This window comes from Ornithorhynchus anatinus, chromosome 7 (assembly GCF_004115215.2).
Source record: "Ornithorhynchus anatinus isolate Pmale09 chromosome 7, mOrnAna1.pri.v4, whole genome shotgun sequence".
Lineage (NCBI taxonomy): Eukaryota > Metazoa > Chordata > Mammalia > Monotremata > Ornithorhynchidae > Ornithorhynchus > Ornithorhynchus anatinus.
This window is the reverse complement of record NC_041734.1, coordinates 78,249,084-78,263,945: the sequence shown is the minus strand read 5'-3', so window position 1 is coordinate 78,263,945 and position 14,862 is coordinate 78,249,084. Positions and strand designations below refer to the sequence as shown.

The following is a 14,862-nucleotide window of genomic DNA, read 5'->3' as shown; positions in this document are numbered from 1 at the left end:
CAGCCGTGCGACCTGGGGCAAGGCACCTCGCTTCTCTGGGCCTCACCTACCTCATCTGTATAATGGGGATTAAAATAGTGAGCCTCAAGTGGGACAACCTGATTACCCTGTATCTCCCCCAGAGCTTAGAACAGTGCTCGGCACATAGTAAGCGCTTAACAAATACCAACATTATCTTATTATTATGAGACTGATGCATCTGCTTACTGTTCTATCGTTTTCTCCCAAGCGCTTAGTACAGTGCTCTGCGCACGGTAATTGCTCAGTAAGGCCTAGCAGATAAGAGCAGAGACCTGGGAGTCCGAAGGTCCCGGGTTCCCATCCCGGCTGCGCCACTTATCTGCTGTTCATTCGTTCGTTCATTCATTCAATCTTATTTAATGAGCGCTTACCGTGTGCAGAGCACTGTACTAAACGTTGGAAAGTACAATTCGGAGACAGATGGAGACAACCCCTAGTTTGGACTGTGAGCCCGTCAATGGGCAAGGGTGGTCTCTGTTGCCCAGTTGTACATTCCAAGCGCTTAGTACAGTGCTCTGCCCATAGTAAGCGCTCAATAAATACTATTGTATGAATCCCTACCCAACAACGGGCTCACGGTCTAGACGGGGGAGACAGATGGCAAAACAAGTAAATAGGCATCGATAGCATCAATATAAATAAATAGAATTATAGATACATACACATCATTAATAAAATAAATAGAATATATATAAACAAGTGCTGTGCAAATACATATATAGAATACATATATATACAAGTGCTGGGGGAGGGTAGAGCAGAGGTGCTGCGTGACCTTAGGCTTGTCATTTAACTTCTGTGTGCCTCAGTTCCCTCATCTATAAAATGGAGATCAAGAGTGGGAGCCTTCTGTGGGACAGGGACTGTGTCCAACCTGATTACCCTGTATCTCCCCCGGCGCTTAGAACAGTGCCTGGCATATAGTAAATGCTTAATAAATACCATAAAAAAATTTTAAAAAAGGTCAGTGAAACAGTCTCCTATTAATGCAGAGGGGAGAAAACAGGGATTCAACGTGCTGAATTTGCTTTTGAAAAATTGCTTTGGATGAATTGTTTCTCTGAATTAGAGAATCAATTTCCATGTGATAATAACACAACCTTGAATCTGTAGAGCATTTTGAATATTCCAAAAAACACATCAGTTGCCTTATCTTGTCCTCGGTCTTAGCCCCGTTTTTCAGATGAAACAACCGAGGCACCGAGAAGTTAAGTGACTCGACCCAGGTCACAGAGCAGGCCAGTGGAAGAGTTGGGAGTGGGACTCCCAGATTCCAGACCGGAGCTCTTTCCACCAATTCACGTGGTCGTCTGAGGAGGAATAACAGGAGATATAATGATAATAGAGATAATCCTATCACATCAATTATCTTTTTATTTTTCCTTGCAGATTCCAAGAGAGGACCCTAACTCCTTCAAGCCGTGGTCCATCCACGTGTCCTAATATCACCGAGGTGTTTTCTAAAATGTGGGGGTCAAGGAAACGATTCCACCGGGCTCGCAAATCAATCCGAAGCCCGTTGGCCTTGAAACCTCAACCAAGGCGCTCGGCTTCCTTTCATGGTTCTTCGCGACTTCAGTTTGCTCAGGCTCGCAGGTGGAAGTGCGGCTTTCAGAGGAGCGTTCGGGGCAGAATTCCCAATCCAAAAGGCTGCCATTCTGCCACTGTGTGTCCTTTTACAAGCCCACAGTAAAAAAAATAATAATAATGTCGGTATTTGTTAAGCGCTTACTATGTGCAGAGCACTGTTCTAAGCGATGGGGTAGATACAGGGTCATCAGGTTGTCCCCCGGGGGGCTCACAGTCTTTATCCCCATTTGACAGATGAGGTCACTGAGGCCTGGAGAAGCGAAACGACTTGCCCAAAGTCCCCCAGCTGACAAGCGGCAGAGCGGAATTAGAACTCACGACCTCTGACTCCCAAGCCCGGGCTCTTTCCGCTAAGCCACGCTGCTTCTCCCATTCCCTACTATTTAAGCATTTGGTCAACTACATATCTCTCAATGGCATTTATTGAGGACTCACCGTGGGCAGAGCACCATACTAAGCTCTTGGCCGAGTCTAATACACAGTAAGTGCTCAATAAATACCACCGACAGACCGAAGAGCAAAAACACCATTACAAATTTTTTTTTAAAGTAGGAAAAATTAATAAAAAAAGTGCTACTTGTGGGCAGGAAACAGGCCTCCCAACTCTCGTTTTAGTGTACTGTTCCCAAACGCTTAATACAGTGCTCTGCGCACGGTAAGTGCTCAATAGCACTGATGGATTGAAGAGCAAAAATATCATTATGAATTCTTTTTTTAAAAAAAGTAGGAAAAAATCAATAAATAAGTGCTCCCTGTGGGCAGGAAATAGATGATTAATAATGTCAGTATTTGTTAAGCGCTTACTGTGTGCCAAACACTGTTCTGAGCGATTAGACTGTGAGCCCGTCGATGGTCAGGGATTGTCTCTATCTGTTGCCGAATTGTCCATTCCAAGCGCTTAGTACAGTGCTCTGCACACAGTAAGCGCTCAATAAATACTATTGAATGAATGAATGAATCTCCCACCTCTCCCCAGCGTTTAATACAGCGCTCCGTACGGAGTAAGCACTCGACAAATTCCACTGTTTGAAGGAAGAGCAAAATCACCTTTACAATTTTTTTTTTTTAGGTAGGGAAAAAATCAATCAATAAGTGCTCTCTGTGGGCAGGGAACAAGTCTCCCAACTCTTGTTCATTCATTCATTCTTTCAGTCGTGTTTATTGAGCGCTTACCGTGCGCAGAGCACTGAACTAAACGCTTGGGAGAATACGACAGAGCAACAAACAGACGCATTTCCCTGCCCACGACGAGCTGACAGTCTGGAGGGGGAGGCAGACATTAAGAGAAAGAAATAAATGCCGGACGTGGACATAAGGAGAGAGAGAGAGAGAGAGTGCTGGGAGAGGGGATGAGTATCCTCCTCTCCCAAGCGCTTAGTACAACGCTCTGCACACAGTAAGCGCTCCGTAATTACCACCGATGGATAGACTGATTAAGCCAGGAAATCCAGGGTCATTCATAAGGCCGCGACTTTCCCGAGGCTTCCACGGTCATTATTTTGGAGGCGAAAAAGACTCTGCCCGGAAAGGTCATTCCGCTGCATGACCTAAGCAGCGTGGCTCAGTGGAAAGTGCCGGGCTTGGGAGTCAGAGGTCATGGGTTCAAATCCCCTCTCAGCCTCTTGTCAGCTGTGTGACTTGGGGCAAGTCCCAACCTCTCTGGGCCTCAGTGACCTCATCTGGCAATTGGGGATGAAGACCTGTGAGCCCCACGTGGGACAACCCCATCACCTCGTATCGTAGACCGGTGCTTTGCACATAGTGAGCGCTTAACAAATACCATTATTATTATGATTATCATTTCATTTAAACCTTCTACCTTCGGACGCTCTCTACACTGTACCCTGTTGCCCTGCCGCCCTGAACTGTTTAATAAATAGGTGAGGAAGTGGGTTACCATCTCCATTACGGTGCACAGATTAAATAGATTTGAATAAATCCAACTGGCTGGGGGAGACCGGTGATCGATCTGTTACTCGTTTTTAACGTCTGTGGTAATAATAATAGCGGGGCTCAGAGGAAAGAGCCCAGGCTTGGGAGTCAGAGGTCATGGGTTCTAATCCCGGCTCCACCATCTGACTGTTGCGTGACTTTGGGCAAGTCGCTTAATATTAATGTTGGGATTTGTTAAGCGCTTACTATGTGCAGAGCACTGTTCTCAGCGCTGGGGTAGACACAGGGGAATCAGGTTGTCCCACGTGGGGCTCACAGTCTTAATCCCCATTTTACAGATGAGGTAACTGAGGCCCAGAGAAGTGAGGCGACTTGCCCACAGTCACCCAGCTGACAAGGGGCAGAGCCGGAATTCGAACCCATGACTTCTGACTCCAAAGCCCGTGCTCTTTCCGCTGAGCCACGCTTAACTTCTCGGTGCCTCAGTTCCCTCATCTGGAAAATGGGGATTAAGACTGTGAGCCCCACATGGGACAACCTGATTACCTTGTATCTACCCCAGAGCTTTGGACAGTGCTCGGCACATAGTAAGCGCTTAACAAATACCAACATCATTATTATTATTATTATTACTACTTACTACGGGGTGACGGAACCTTATTCCAGGATGGTTTATGGCGGTTGGTTATCTCACCTTATTTTGAAAGACCCGAGTGAGCGTGGGCAGGTCACTTCACTTCTCTGTGCCTCGGCTTCCTCATCTGCAAAACGGTATTTACCGAACGCTTACCGGGCCAAGCTCTGAACTGAGCGCCGGGGTGGACACAAGCTAGTCGGGTTGGACACCGTCCCACGGTCCTAATCTCCGTTTTCCAGATGAGGAAACTGAAGCACCGAGAAGTGAAGTGACTTGCCCAAAGTCACACAGCTGACAAGTGGTAGAGCCAGGAAGAGCCCGAGCACTTCGAATCCCGGCTCCACCACTTGTCAGCTGTGTGACTGTGGGCAAGTCACTTCACTTCTCTGGGCCTCAGTTCCCTCATCTGTAAAATGGGGGTTAACTATGAGCCTCACGTGGGACAACCTGATGACCCTGTATCTCCCCCAGCGCTTAGATCAGTGCTCCGCACAGAGTAAGCGCTTAACAAACACCAACATTATTAGTACAGTGCTCTGCACACAGTACGTGCTCAATACTGAAGGAATGAAGGAAAGAATGAATGAACCCGGGTCCTTCCGGCTCTCAGGCCCATGGTTTATCCACTAAGGGAACATTCAAGATGATCAGAAAATAATAATAGTATCTGTGGTGTTTGTTGAGTGCTTACTCGGCGTTAAACACTGTTCTAACTGGAGACGATAATTAGGTCGAACACAGTTCCTGTCCCACCAGGGGATCACAATCTAAGTAGGAAGAACAGGTATTGAATCCCCATTTTACAGATGAGGGAACTGAGATCCAGAGAATAATAATAATAATAATGTCGGTATCTGTTAAGCGCTTACTATGTGCCGAGCACTGTTCTGAGCGCTGGGGGAGATACGGGGTCATCGGGTTGTCCCACGTGACGCTCACAATTAATCCCCATTTTACAGATGAGGTCACTGAGGCACAGAGAAGTCAAGTGACTTGCCCACACTCACACAGCTGACAAGTGGCAGAGCTGGGATACAAATACCATGTTATTATTATTATTATTACTAGTCTTCATTCAATCATATTTACTGAGCGCTTACCGTGTGCAGAGCACTGGACTAAGTGCTTGGAAAGTACAATTCGGCAACAGAGAGAGACAATCCTTGCCCAACAACGGGCTCACAGTCTAGAAGGGGGGAGAAGACAGCAAAACAAAACAAATAGACAGGCATCAATAGCATCAAAATAGATCAATAGAATCATAGATACAGACACATCATTAACAGAGTAATAAATCGTATGTACAAATGTAGACATGTGCTGTGGGGAAGGGAAGGGGGTAGAGCGGAGAGAGGGAGTCGGGGCGATGGAGAGGGGGAGCAGAAGAAAAGGGGGGCTGAGTGTGGGAAGGCCTCCTGGAGGAGGTGAGCGCTCAGGAGGGCTTTGAAGGGGGGAAGAGAATGAGTTTGGCGGAGGTGAGGAGGGAGGGCGTTCCGGGACCGTGGGAGGACGCGGCCCGGGGGTCGACGGCGGGATAGGTGATACCGGGAGACGGTGAGGAGGTGGGCGGCGGAGGAGCGGAGCGTGCGGGGTGGGAGGTGGAAAGAGAGAAGGGAGGAGAGGTAGGAGGGGGCGAGGGGACGGACAGCCTCGAAGCCCAGAGTGAGAAGTTTTTGTTTCGTGCGGAGGTCGATGGGCAACCACCGGAGGTTTTTAAGGAGGGGATTGACAGGCCCAGAGCCTTTCTGCAGGAAGATGAGCCGGGCGGCAGAGTGAAGAATAGACCGGAGCGGGGCGAGACGGGAGGAAGGGAGATCAGAGAGGAGGCTTGACGTAGTAATCCAGTCGAGATATGAGAGCTTGTACCAGCACGATCGCTGTTTGGATGGAGAGGAAAGGGATGATCTCGGCAATACTGTGAAGGTGAGACTTGCACCCCTGAAGGCCCTCGTGAACTGCTGAAAGCACTTAGTACACTGCTCTGCACAAAGTAAGTGCTCTACAAAAACGATTAATTGATCGATCGATTGAGTCTGCTGTGCTGGAGGCCAACTTCCCCTCACTGTAGCCACTAAAGTGCCTTTCTTTTGGTATTTATTGAGCGCTTATTACTTGCCTGGCACTGTACTACATGCCGGGGTGATACAAGGTTGTCAGGTTGGACACAATCCCTGTCCCACATGGAGTGTACGGTCTCAATTCCCATTTTACAGATGAGGAAACTGAGGCCCAGAGAAGTGAAGTGTTTTGCCCAAGGTCACACACAGCAGACATGGGGCAGAGTCGGGATTAGAACCCAAGTCCTTCTGACTGCCAGGCCCGTGATCTAGAAAAGTATTGTGGGCTTGAGGCTAGGATGATAGCCTCGTATCTACCCCAGTGCTTAGAACAGTGCCTGGCACATAGTAAGTGCTTAAGAAATACCATAAAAAAATACCATAATAATACCTTGAGGGCAGGGATTATGTCTTCCATAGCCTAGTGGCTAGAGCCCAGTCCTGGGAGTCAGAAGGATCTGGGTTCGAATTCTGGCTCCGCCACTTGTCTGCCGTGTGGCCTTGGGCAGGTCGTTTCATTTTCTCCGGGCCTCAGTTCCCTCATCTGTCAAATGGGGATTAAGACTGTGAGCCCCACGGGGGACGAGGACTGCGTTCAACCCAATGTGCTAGTATCGATCCCGGCTCTCAGCACGGCGCCTGGGACACAGTAAACAAAACGGGAGAAAGGATGGGAGCGGTGCCCTGGACAACGCCATAATTTACACAGATTAGCCTTCAGAAAAACACCCTTCTCCTCTTGCTCTTGGCTACACTCTGGAAGCTGACTTGCGAGGCTTAGACTAAGCTGGGGGTGGTGACCGAACTTTATTGAAAGAGGCTTTTTCTACGCGTCTTTATTTAATGAGGAACTTAAGCGCTTCATTTCGGCTCCGGTAACCCTTTCACAAATTTGACGAATCCAATTTAGCATGTCGGGTCATGAAGAATCATCTCCCAATTACCCTGCATAGGACAGAAAATGGATCATCCTGCTTTCGGAGTAGCATCGCCGGAAGCAAATTAAATCGGAGGAAATCTCCTTCTTCTCTGATCCACGTTTTCTCGCGGAGGATATTTTCCCCTTCGTTAAAAAAAAAGTGGTATTTGGTAAGCGCTTGCTATGTGCCAGGCACTCTGCTAAGCACTGGGGTACCTACAAGATAATCACCTTTGATCCGTCAAACGGGAATGGAGACCGTGAGCCCCACGTGGGACGGGGACTGTGTCCAACCTGATTAACTTGTATCTACCCCAGCGCTTAGTACAGTGCCTGGCACGTAGTAAGTGTTTAAACACCATAATGAAAACACTCCATGCGTCATAAAACAGTGAGGGAATTGAAAACTGGCAGTGAGCTGCGATTTCTAGATTGTAAGGCCGGTGGGGACAGAGAATGTTTCTCTTTATTGCTGAATTGTACTTTCCAAGTGCTTAATACAGTGCTCTGCACAGAGTAAGCGCTCGGTAAATATGAATGTGAGCAACTGAATAAGAATGAATAAGATTGGGAAACAGCGTGGTTCAGTGGAAAGAGCTCGGGCTTGGGAATCAGAGGTCATGGGTTCAACTCTTGGCTCTGCCGCTTGTCAGCTGTGTGACTGTGGGCAAGTCACTTCACTTCTCTGTGCCTCAGTTACCTCATTTGGAAAATGGGGATGAAGACTGGGAGCCTCACGTGGGACAATCTGATGACCCTGTATCCCCCCCAGCGCTTAGACCAGTGCTCTGCACATAGTAAGAGCTTAACAAATACCAACATTATTATCATTATTATTCTGACATGGCGTAGGGGTCTTTGTCTTGTTCAACGTATCCTCCGTCAGACCAGAGCGTTAGAATTCCTCGCTGCTACTTGGGGCAAAACCTTCCAACTCCACCTGCTCTGAGTCTTGTCCCTGACGCTACTCGAGATCCGCTAACGTGGATGGCTTCACCCCAGAAGCAGTGTGGTCTAGTGGGTGGAGCCCGGGCCTGGGAGGCTGAAGGTCCTGGGAGAAGCAGCATGGCTCAGTGGAAAGAGCCCGGGTTTGGGAGTCAGAGGCCATGGGTTCTAATCCCGGCTCCGCCGCTTGTCAGCTGTGTGACTTTGAGCAAGTCATTTCACCTCTCTGGGCCTCAGTTACCTCATCTGTAAAATGGGGATGAAGACTGTGAGCCTCACATGGGACAACCTGATCACCTTGTATCCCCCCAGCACTTAGACCAGTGCTCTGCACATAGTAAGTGCTTAACAAATACCACCATTATTCTTATTATTATTATTATCCCGGCTTCTCCACTTGTCTGCTGTGTGACCTTGGGCAAGTCGCTTCGCTTCTCAGGGTTTCCGTTCCCTCATCTGTAAAATGGGGATGAAGACTGTGAGCCCCATGGGGAACAGGGACTGTGTCCAACCTGATTAACTTGTATCTACCTCAGCGCTAAGAACAGTGCTTGGCACATCGTAAGTGCCTAATAATCCCGGCTCCTCCACTTGTCAGCTTTGGGACTTTGGGCAAGTCACTTCACTTCTCTGGGCCTCAGTGACCTCATCTGGAAAATGGGGATGAAGTCTGGGAGCCTCACGAGGGACAACCTGATCACCGTGTATCTCCCCCAGCGCTTAGAACAGTGCTTGGCATAGAGTAAGCACTTAACAAATACCAGTATTATTATTATTGTTATTATTATTATTATTAAGAAAGGCATCAGAGTAGATATAGTTTGAAAACAACTATAATGCACCTAAATCCTGCTGCTTATAAATTTGCAAAATAATTTAACCAAAGGATTTTCAAAAACAAAACCTGAGCGCCCTCCAGGGGTCTCGAGGAAACAGAAGCATGACTGACCTTGATTCTTGGCTAACAACTCATTGCAGCTCTAATTGTTATTAATAATGACGATGATGGCATTTGGTAAGCGCTTACTATGTGCAAAGCACTGTTCTAAGTGCTGGGGAGGATACAAGGTGATCAGGTTGTCCCCCGTGGGGCTCACAGGCTTCATCCCCATTTTCCAGATGGGGTCACTGAGGCAAAGAGAAGTGAAGTGACTTGCCCAAAGTCACCCAGCTGACATGTGGCGGAGTCGGGATTTGAACCCATGACCTCTGACTCCCAAGCCCGGGCTCTTTCCACTGACAAAAATAATAATAATAATAATATTTATTAAGCCCTATGTGCCCAGCAATGTTATTATATTGCACTTTCCCAAGCACTTAGTACCATGCTTTGCACACAGTAAGCACTCAATAAATAATAATAATAATGATGGCATTTGTTAAGCGCTTATTATGTGCCAAGCACTGTTCTAAGCATTGGGGGAGGGTACAAGGAAATAAGGTTGTCCCACATGGGGCTCCCAGTCTTAATCCCCATTTTCCAGATGAGGTAACTGAGGCCCAGAGAAATGAAGTGACTTGCCCAAAGTCACCCAGTGGCGGAGGCGGAATTAGAACCCACGACCTCTGACTCCCAAGCCCGGGCTCTTGCCACTAAGCCACGCTGCTTCTGAATTAGCAGTTGTAATGGTATTTAATGAGCACCTACTAAAGACAATGCCCATGGAGGAGTAGAAATCACAGGACTGTGAGCTCTAGGTGGGACCTGTTTATCTTGCATCCGCCCCAGTGCTTGGCACAATGCATGGCACATAGTAAGTGCTTAAAAAAAACCACAGTTATTATTATTATTATCCAAAATACTAAAAGTAGCTAAAACTAACTAAAATGTAAAATGGAGATGAAGACTGGGAGCCCCACGTGGAACAACCGGCTGACCTTGTATCTGCCCCAGCGCTTAGAACAGCGCTCGGCACAGAGTAAGCGCTTTCGAAATACCCTCGGCATCATCAGCATCGTCATCATCATCATCATCAGACACGTTCCCTTCCCACAGTGAGCTCACAGTCTGGAGTGTGCGCCGAAATCTTGGGGTGCCATCCTGAAGGGTGGAGCCAAGGTTGCAGAGGGCAGATCCATCAATATCAATTGATCGAGCGAAGGTATTTATGCCATAAAAGAAATGATCATTTCCTGTGGTCAGGTCACTGGGGAAGGAAGAAGGGAAAGAGAGTGAATTTAAAATCTAGACTACTGGGTCGCCCTCCTCCCTCACCGGACATCAAACGAGTCTACGTGAAAACCTTCCAAAATCACCATCCTCATCGTCGCAGTGCAGAAACGGCAGGGCATCGGGAGGAAAATTCCCAGGCAGAGGTTAGAGCTTTAATTGAGATTTGGACGCTTCTTGTGGGCCCCGGTCATCTCTACCAACTCTACTGTATGAGAAGCCGCGTGGCTCAGCGGCAAGAGCCCGGGCCTGGGAGTCAGAGGTCGTGGGTTCCAATTCCGACTCAGCTCCTTGCCAGCTGTGTGACTTTGGGCAAGTCGCTTCACTTCTCTGGGCCTCAGTTCCCTCATCTGTCATATGGGGACTAAGGCTGTGAGCCCCACGTGGGACCACCCGATCACCTTGTATCAACCCCAGGGCTTAGAACAGTGCTTGGCACATAGTAAGCACTTAACAAATATCATCGTTATTATAATTATTATTAGTGGACTCTCCCAAGCACATGGTTCAATGCTCTGCACACAGAAAGCGCTCAGTAAATACCGTCGATTGATTGAATAAATGTTCTATGAAGGGGAATAGGGTGGTGACTACTTGGCAAGTAGCAGGCGAGCAGCGTGGCGGAGTGGTTAGAGCCCGGGCCTGGGAGTCAGAAGGACCTGGGTTCTAATCCCGGCTCTGCCGCTTGCCTGCTGTGTGACCTTGGGCCAGTCACTTCCCTTCCTCTGTGCTTTGGTTACCTCGTCTGTAAAATCCTATCCCGCCTATCCCGCCGTCGACCCCTGGGCCACGTCCTCCCGCGGTCCTGGAACGCCCTCCTTCCTCACCCCCATCAATCTAATTCTCTTCCCCTCTTCAAATCGCTACTTAAAGCTCACCTCCTCCGAGAGGCCTTCCCAGACTGAGCTCCCCCCTTTCTCCCTCTGCTCCCTCTACCCCCCCCTTCACCTCTCCGCAGCTAAACCCTCTTCTCCCCCCCTTTCCCTCTCCTCCTCCCCCTCTCCCATCCCACCCCCTCAGCACCGTACTCTTCCACTCGACCGTATATATCTTCATCATCCTATTTATTTTGTTTATTTTGTTTAATGAGATGTACATCACCCTGATTCTATTTATTTGCCATTGTTTTTATGAGATGTTCTTCCCCTTGACTATTTATTGCCATTGTTCTCGTCTGCCCGTCTCCCCCGATTAGACCGTAAACCCGTCAAAGGGCAGGGACTGTCTCTGTTGCCGATTTGTCCATTCCAAGCGCTTAGTACAGTGCTCTGCACATAGTAAGTGCTCAATTAATACTACTGAATGAATGAATAAAATAGGGATTATGACTGGGAGCCCCATATGGGGCAGGGACTGTGTCTACCCCGGCACTTAGTACAGTGCCTGGCACATAGTGAGCACTTAATAAAAAAATAAAACAATCTTCTGGGCATGGTGTACTAGGAAGAGCATGAGCTGGGACTCAGGAGATCTAAATCCCTGCCTTGGGATTTAGAGCAAATGATTCATTCAATTGTTATTCATTCTACAGTATTTATTGAGTGCTTACTGTGTGCAGAGCGCTGTACTAAGCACTTGGGAAAGTACAACTCAACAATAACCAGTGACATTCCCTGCCCACAACGAGCTCACAGTCTGGAAAGGGGGAGAAAGACAGCAATACGAATAGACGAACCTTTCTGGTCATTAACCTCTCAGGTCGCAACTCCCTCATCTATGAAATGGGGATTCATTCATTCAATCGAATTTGTGGAGCGCTTACTGTGTGCAGAGCACTGTACTAAGCACTTGGAAAGTCCAATTCAGCAATAAAGAGAGACGATCCCTACCCACACTGGGCTTACAGTCTAGAAGGGGGGAGACAGACATCAAAACAAGTAAAGAGGCATCAATATAAAGAAATAGAATTATAGATATATGCACATCGAAACAAGTAAACAGGCATCAGTATAAATAGAATTATAGATATATATACATCGAAACAAGTAAACAGGCATCAGTATAAATAGAATTATAGATATATATACATCGACACAAGTAAACAGGCATCAGTATAAATAAATAGAATTATAGATATATGCACATCGAAACAAGTAAACAGGTATCAGTATAAATAAATAGAATTATAGATATATGCACATCGAAACAATTAAGCAGGTATCAGTATAAATAAATAGAATTATAGTTATATACACATCGAAACAAGTAAACAGGCATCAGTATAAATAGAATTATAGACATAAATACATTGAAACAAGTAAACAGGCATCAATACAAATAGAATTATAGATACATATGTGTGTGTATATATATTATATAAATATATGTGTGTGTATTGTGGGGCAAGGATGGGGGAAAGAGCAAAGTGAGTACATCAAGGTGACACGGAAGGGAGGGGGAGCCGAGGAAAAGGGGAATTGGTCTGGAAGGCCTCTTGGAGGAGGTGAGCCTTCAGTAGGGCTTTGAAGGGGGAAGAGTGGGGTTAATAATAAATACCTCTTCATTCATTCAGTCGTATTTATTGAGCGCTTACTGTGTGCAGAGCACTGGACTAAGCACTTGGAATGCACAATTCGGCAACAGATGGAGACAATCCCTGCCCAACAGTGGGCTCACGGTCTAGAAGGGGGAGACAGACGGCAGAGCCAAACAAGTCGTCAGGCATCAGTACCATCAAAATAGAGAAATAGAATCATAGAAATAGACACATCATTAATACGATAGGGTAATAAATAATATATACAAATATGCACAAGTGCTGCGGGGCGGGGAAGGGGGTAGAGCGGAGAGAGGGAGTCGGGGCGACGGGAAAGGGAGAAGGAGTGGAGGGAAAGGGGGGACTCAGTGTGGGAGGGCCTCCTGGAGGAGGTGAGTTCTCTGTAGGGCTTTGAAGAGGGGAAGAGAGTGAGTTTGGCAGAGGTGAGGAGGGAGGGAGTTCCGGGACAGCCGGAGGACGTGGGCCGGGGGTCGACGGCGGGACAGGCGCGAATGGGGGACGGTGAGGAGGTGAGGCGGCAGAGGAGCGGAGCGTGTGGGGTGGGCAGGAGAAAGAGAGAAGGGAGGTGAGGTAGCAGGGGGCAAGGGGATGGACAGCCTTGAAGCCAAGGGTGAGGAGTTTTTGCTTCAAGCGAAGGTTGATAAGCAACCACTGGAGGTTGTGATGCATTGTGAGGTCATAATGAGGGCTGAGAGGAAAGAGTAAAAGGGTTAAAAAAATTCAGTTTTGTTCCACAAGGCCAATAAGGCAGGAGTGGAAATTTAGTGCATAAGGCTGCAGGAGAGTGTAAAGTCAGGAGAGAGAGACGAGGCATAAGCCTAAGGTTTTGATGAGGGAAACCGACCAAGGTTAAGCACTTATGTCCATATCTGTCATTTTATTTATCCCTTTTCTGGTGTGTGTGTCCTCCCCCCCCCCCAGCCCCAAAGCCCTTACGTCCAAACCTTTCATTTTATTTCTTTGTATTGCTGTCCATCTCCCCCATTCTAGACTGAGCTCCCGCTCTTTCCGTGTGCCCCTCTAAAAGACAGCGTCAATATGGAAACATCACAGGTGCAGTTAGAGAGACTTGCTGTGAGGAGCTTGGAAAAAGTCTTGAAACGTGCTGATGTAACACTTGCCACGAAAATACAAATTGTCAATTCTATGGTGCTTCCACCACTGACAGTGGATGGGCAGTGAAAAAACGGCATAGAATGAACGTCGATTCTTTGGAAATGCGGTGTTGGAGAAGGCTTTTCCAAATACTTTCTGCCCGAAAAACATACAAATGGATTTTAGAGCAAATTAAGCCAAAGTGGTCTCTGGAAGGCCCAGTGACTCGATTTAGATGAGCAGATTTTGGACACATCATCGGGAGGACTGATTCTCTGGAGAAGACGCTAATGCTAGGAAAAGTCCAGGGAAAATGGAGCAGTGGCAGCCCGGCAGCCAGATGCTAGAGACCGTAGCGACGATAACGGAAGGACCGTTAGAAAGGTTGCGGATTATGGCAGAGGACGGGACGTTCTGGAGAAAGTACATCTGTGGAGTCGCTGTGAATCGGAAACGACTCGACCGCGCTTAATAATGAAAAAAAGTGAATGTACCTCAATCGGTCAGTGGTATTTATTGAGCATTTCCCATGTGCAGAGTACTGTACTAAGCACTTGGGAGAGTCCAAAGCAGTAATAATAATAATAATAATGTTGGTATTTGTTAGGCGCTTACTATGTGCAGAGCACTGTTCTAAGCACTGGGGTAGATACAGGGTAATCAGGTTGTCCCATGTGAGGCTCACAGTTAATCCCCATTTTCAGATGGGGAACCTGGGGCACAGAGAAGTGAAGTGACTCGCCCACAGTCACACAAGCTGACAAGGGGCAGAGCCGGAGTCGAACCCATGACCTCTGACTCCAAAGCCCAGGCTCTTTCCACTGAGCCCACGCTGGTAGACAAGATCCCTTACCTCAAGGAGCTTACTATACTCAAGTACGCTCATCTAAATAATAATAATTAATGTTGCTATTTTGTTAAGCGCTTACTATGTGCCAAGCACCGTTCCAAGCGCTAGGGTAGATAAAGGGTAATCAGGTTGTCCCTCGTGAGGCTCCCAGTCTTCATCCCCATTTTACAGATGAGGTCACTGAGGCA

The 14,862-nt window shown here is 47.6% G+C and overlaps 1 protein-coding gene across 1 annotated transcript in view; it reads left to right on the top strand.

Moving 5' to 3' along the window:
* The window catches only part of AOX1 (aldehyde oxidase 1), an 84,806-nt gene extending 83,251 nt beyond the window's left edge, over positions 1-1,555 (top strand). The window contains exon 35 of the mRNA XM_029069086.2: positions 1,411-1,555. Within this exon, the coding sequence (XP_028924919.1) occupies positions 1,411-1,464 (54 nt within the window). The 3' untranslated portion in view covers positions 1,465-1,555. The remainder of the gene's footprint in view (positions 1-1,410) is intronic.
* Positions 1,556-14,862: the final 13,307 nt, after the last annotated feature.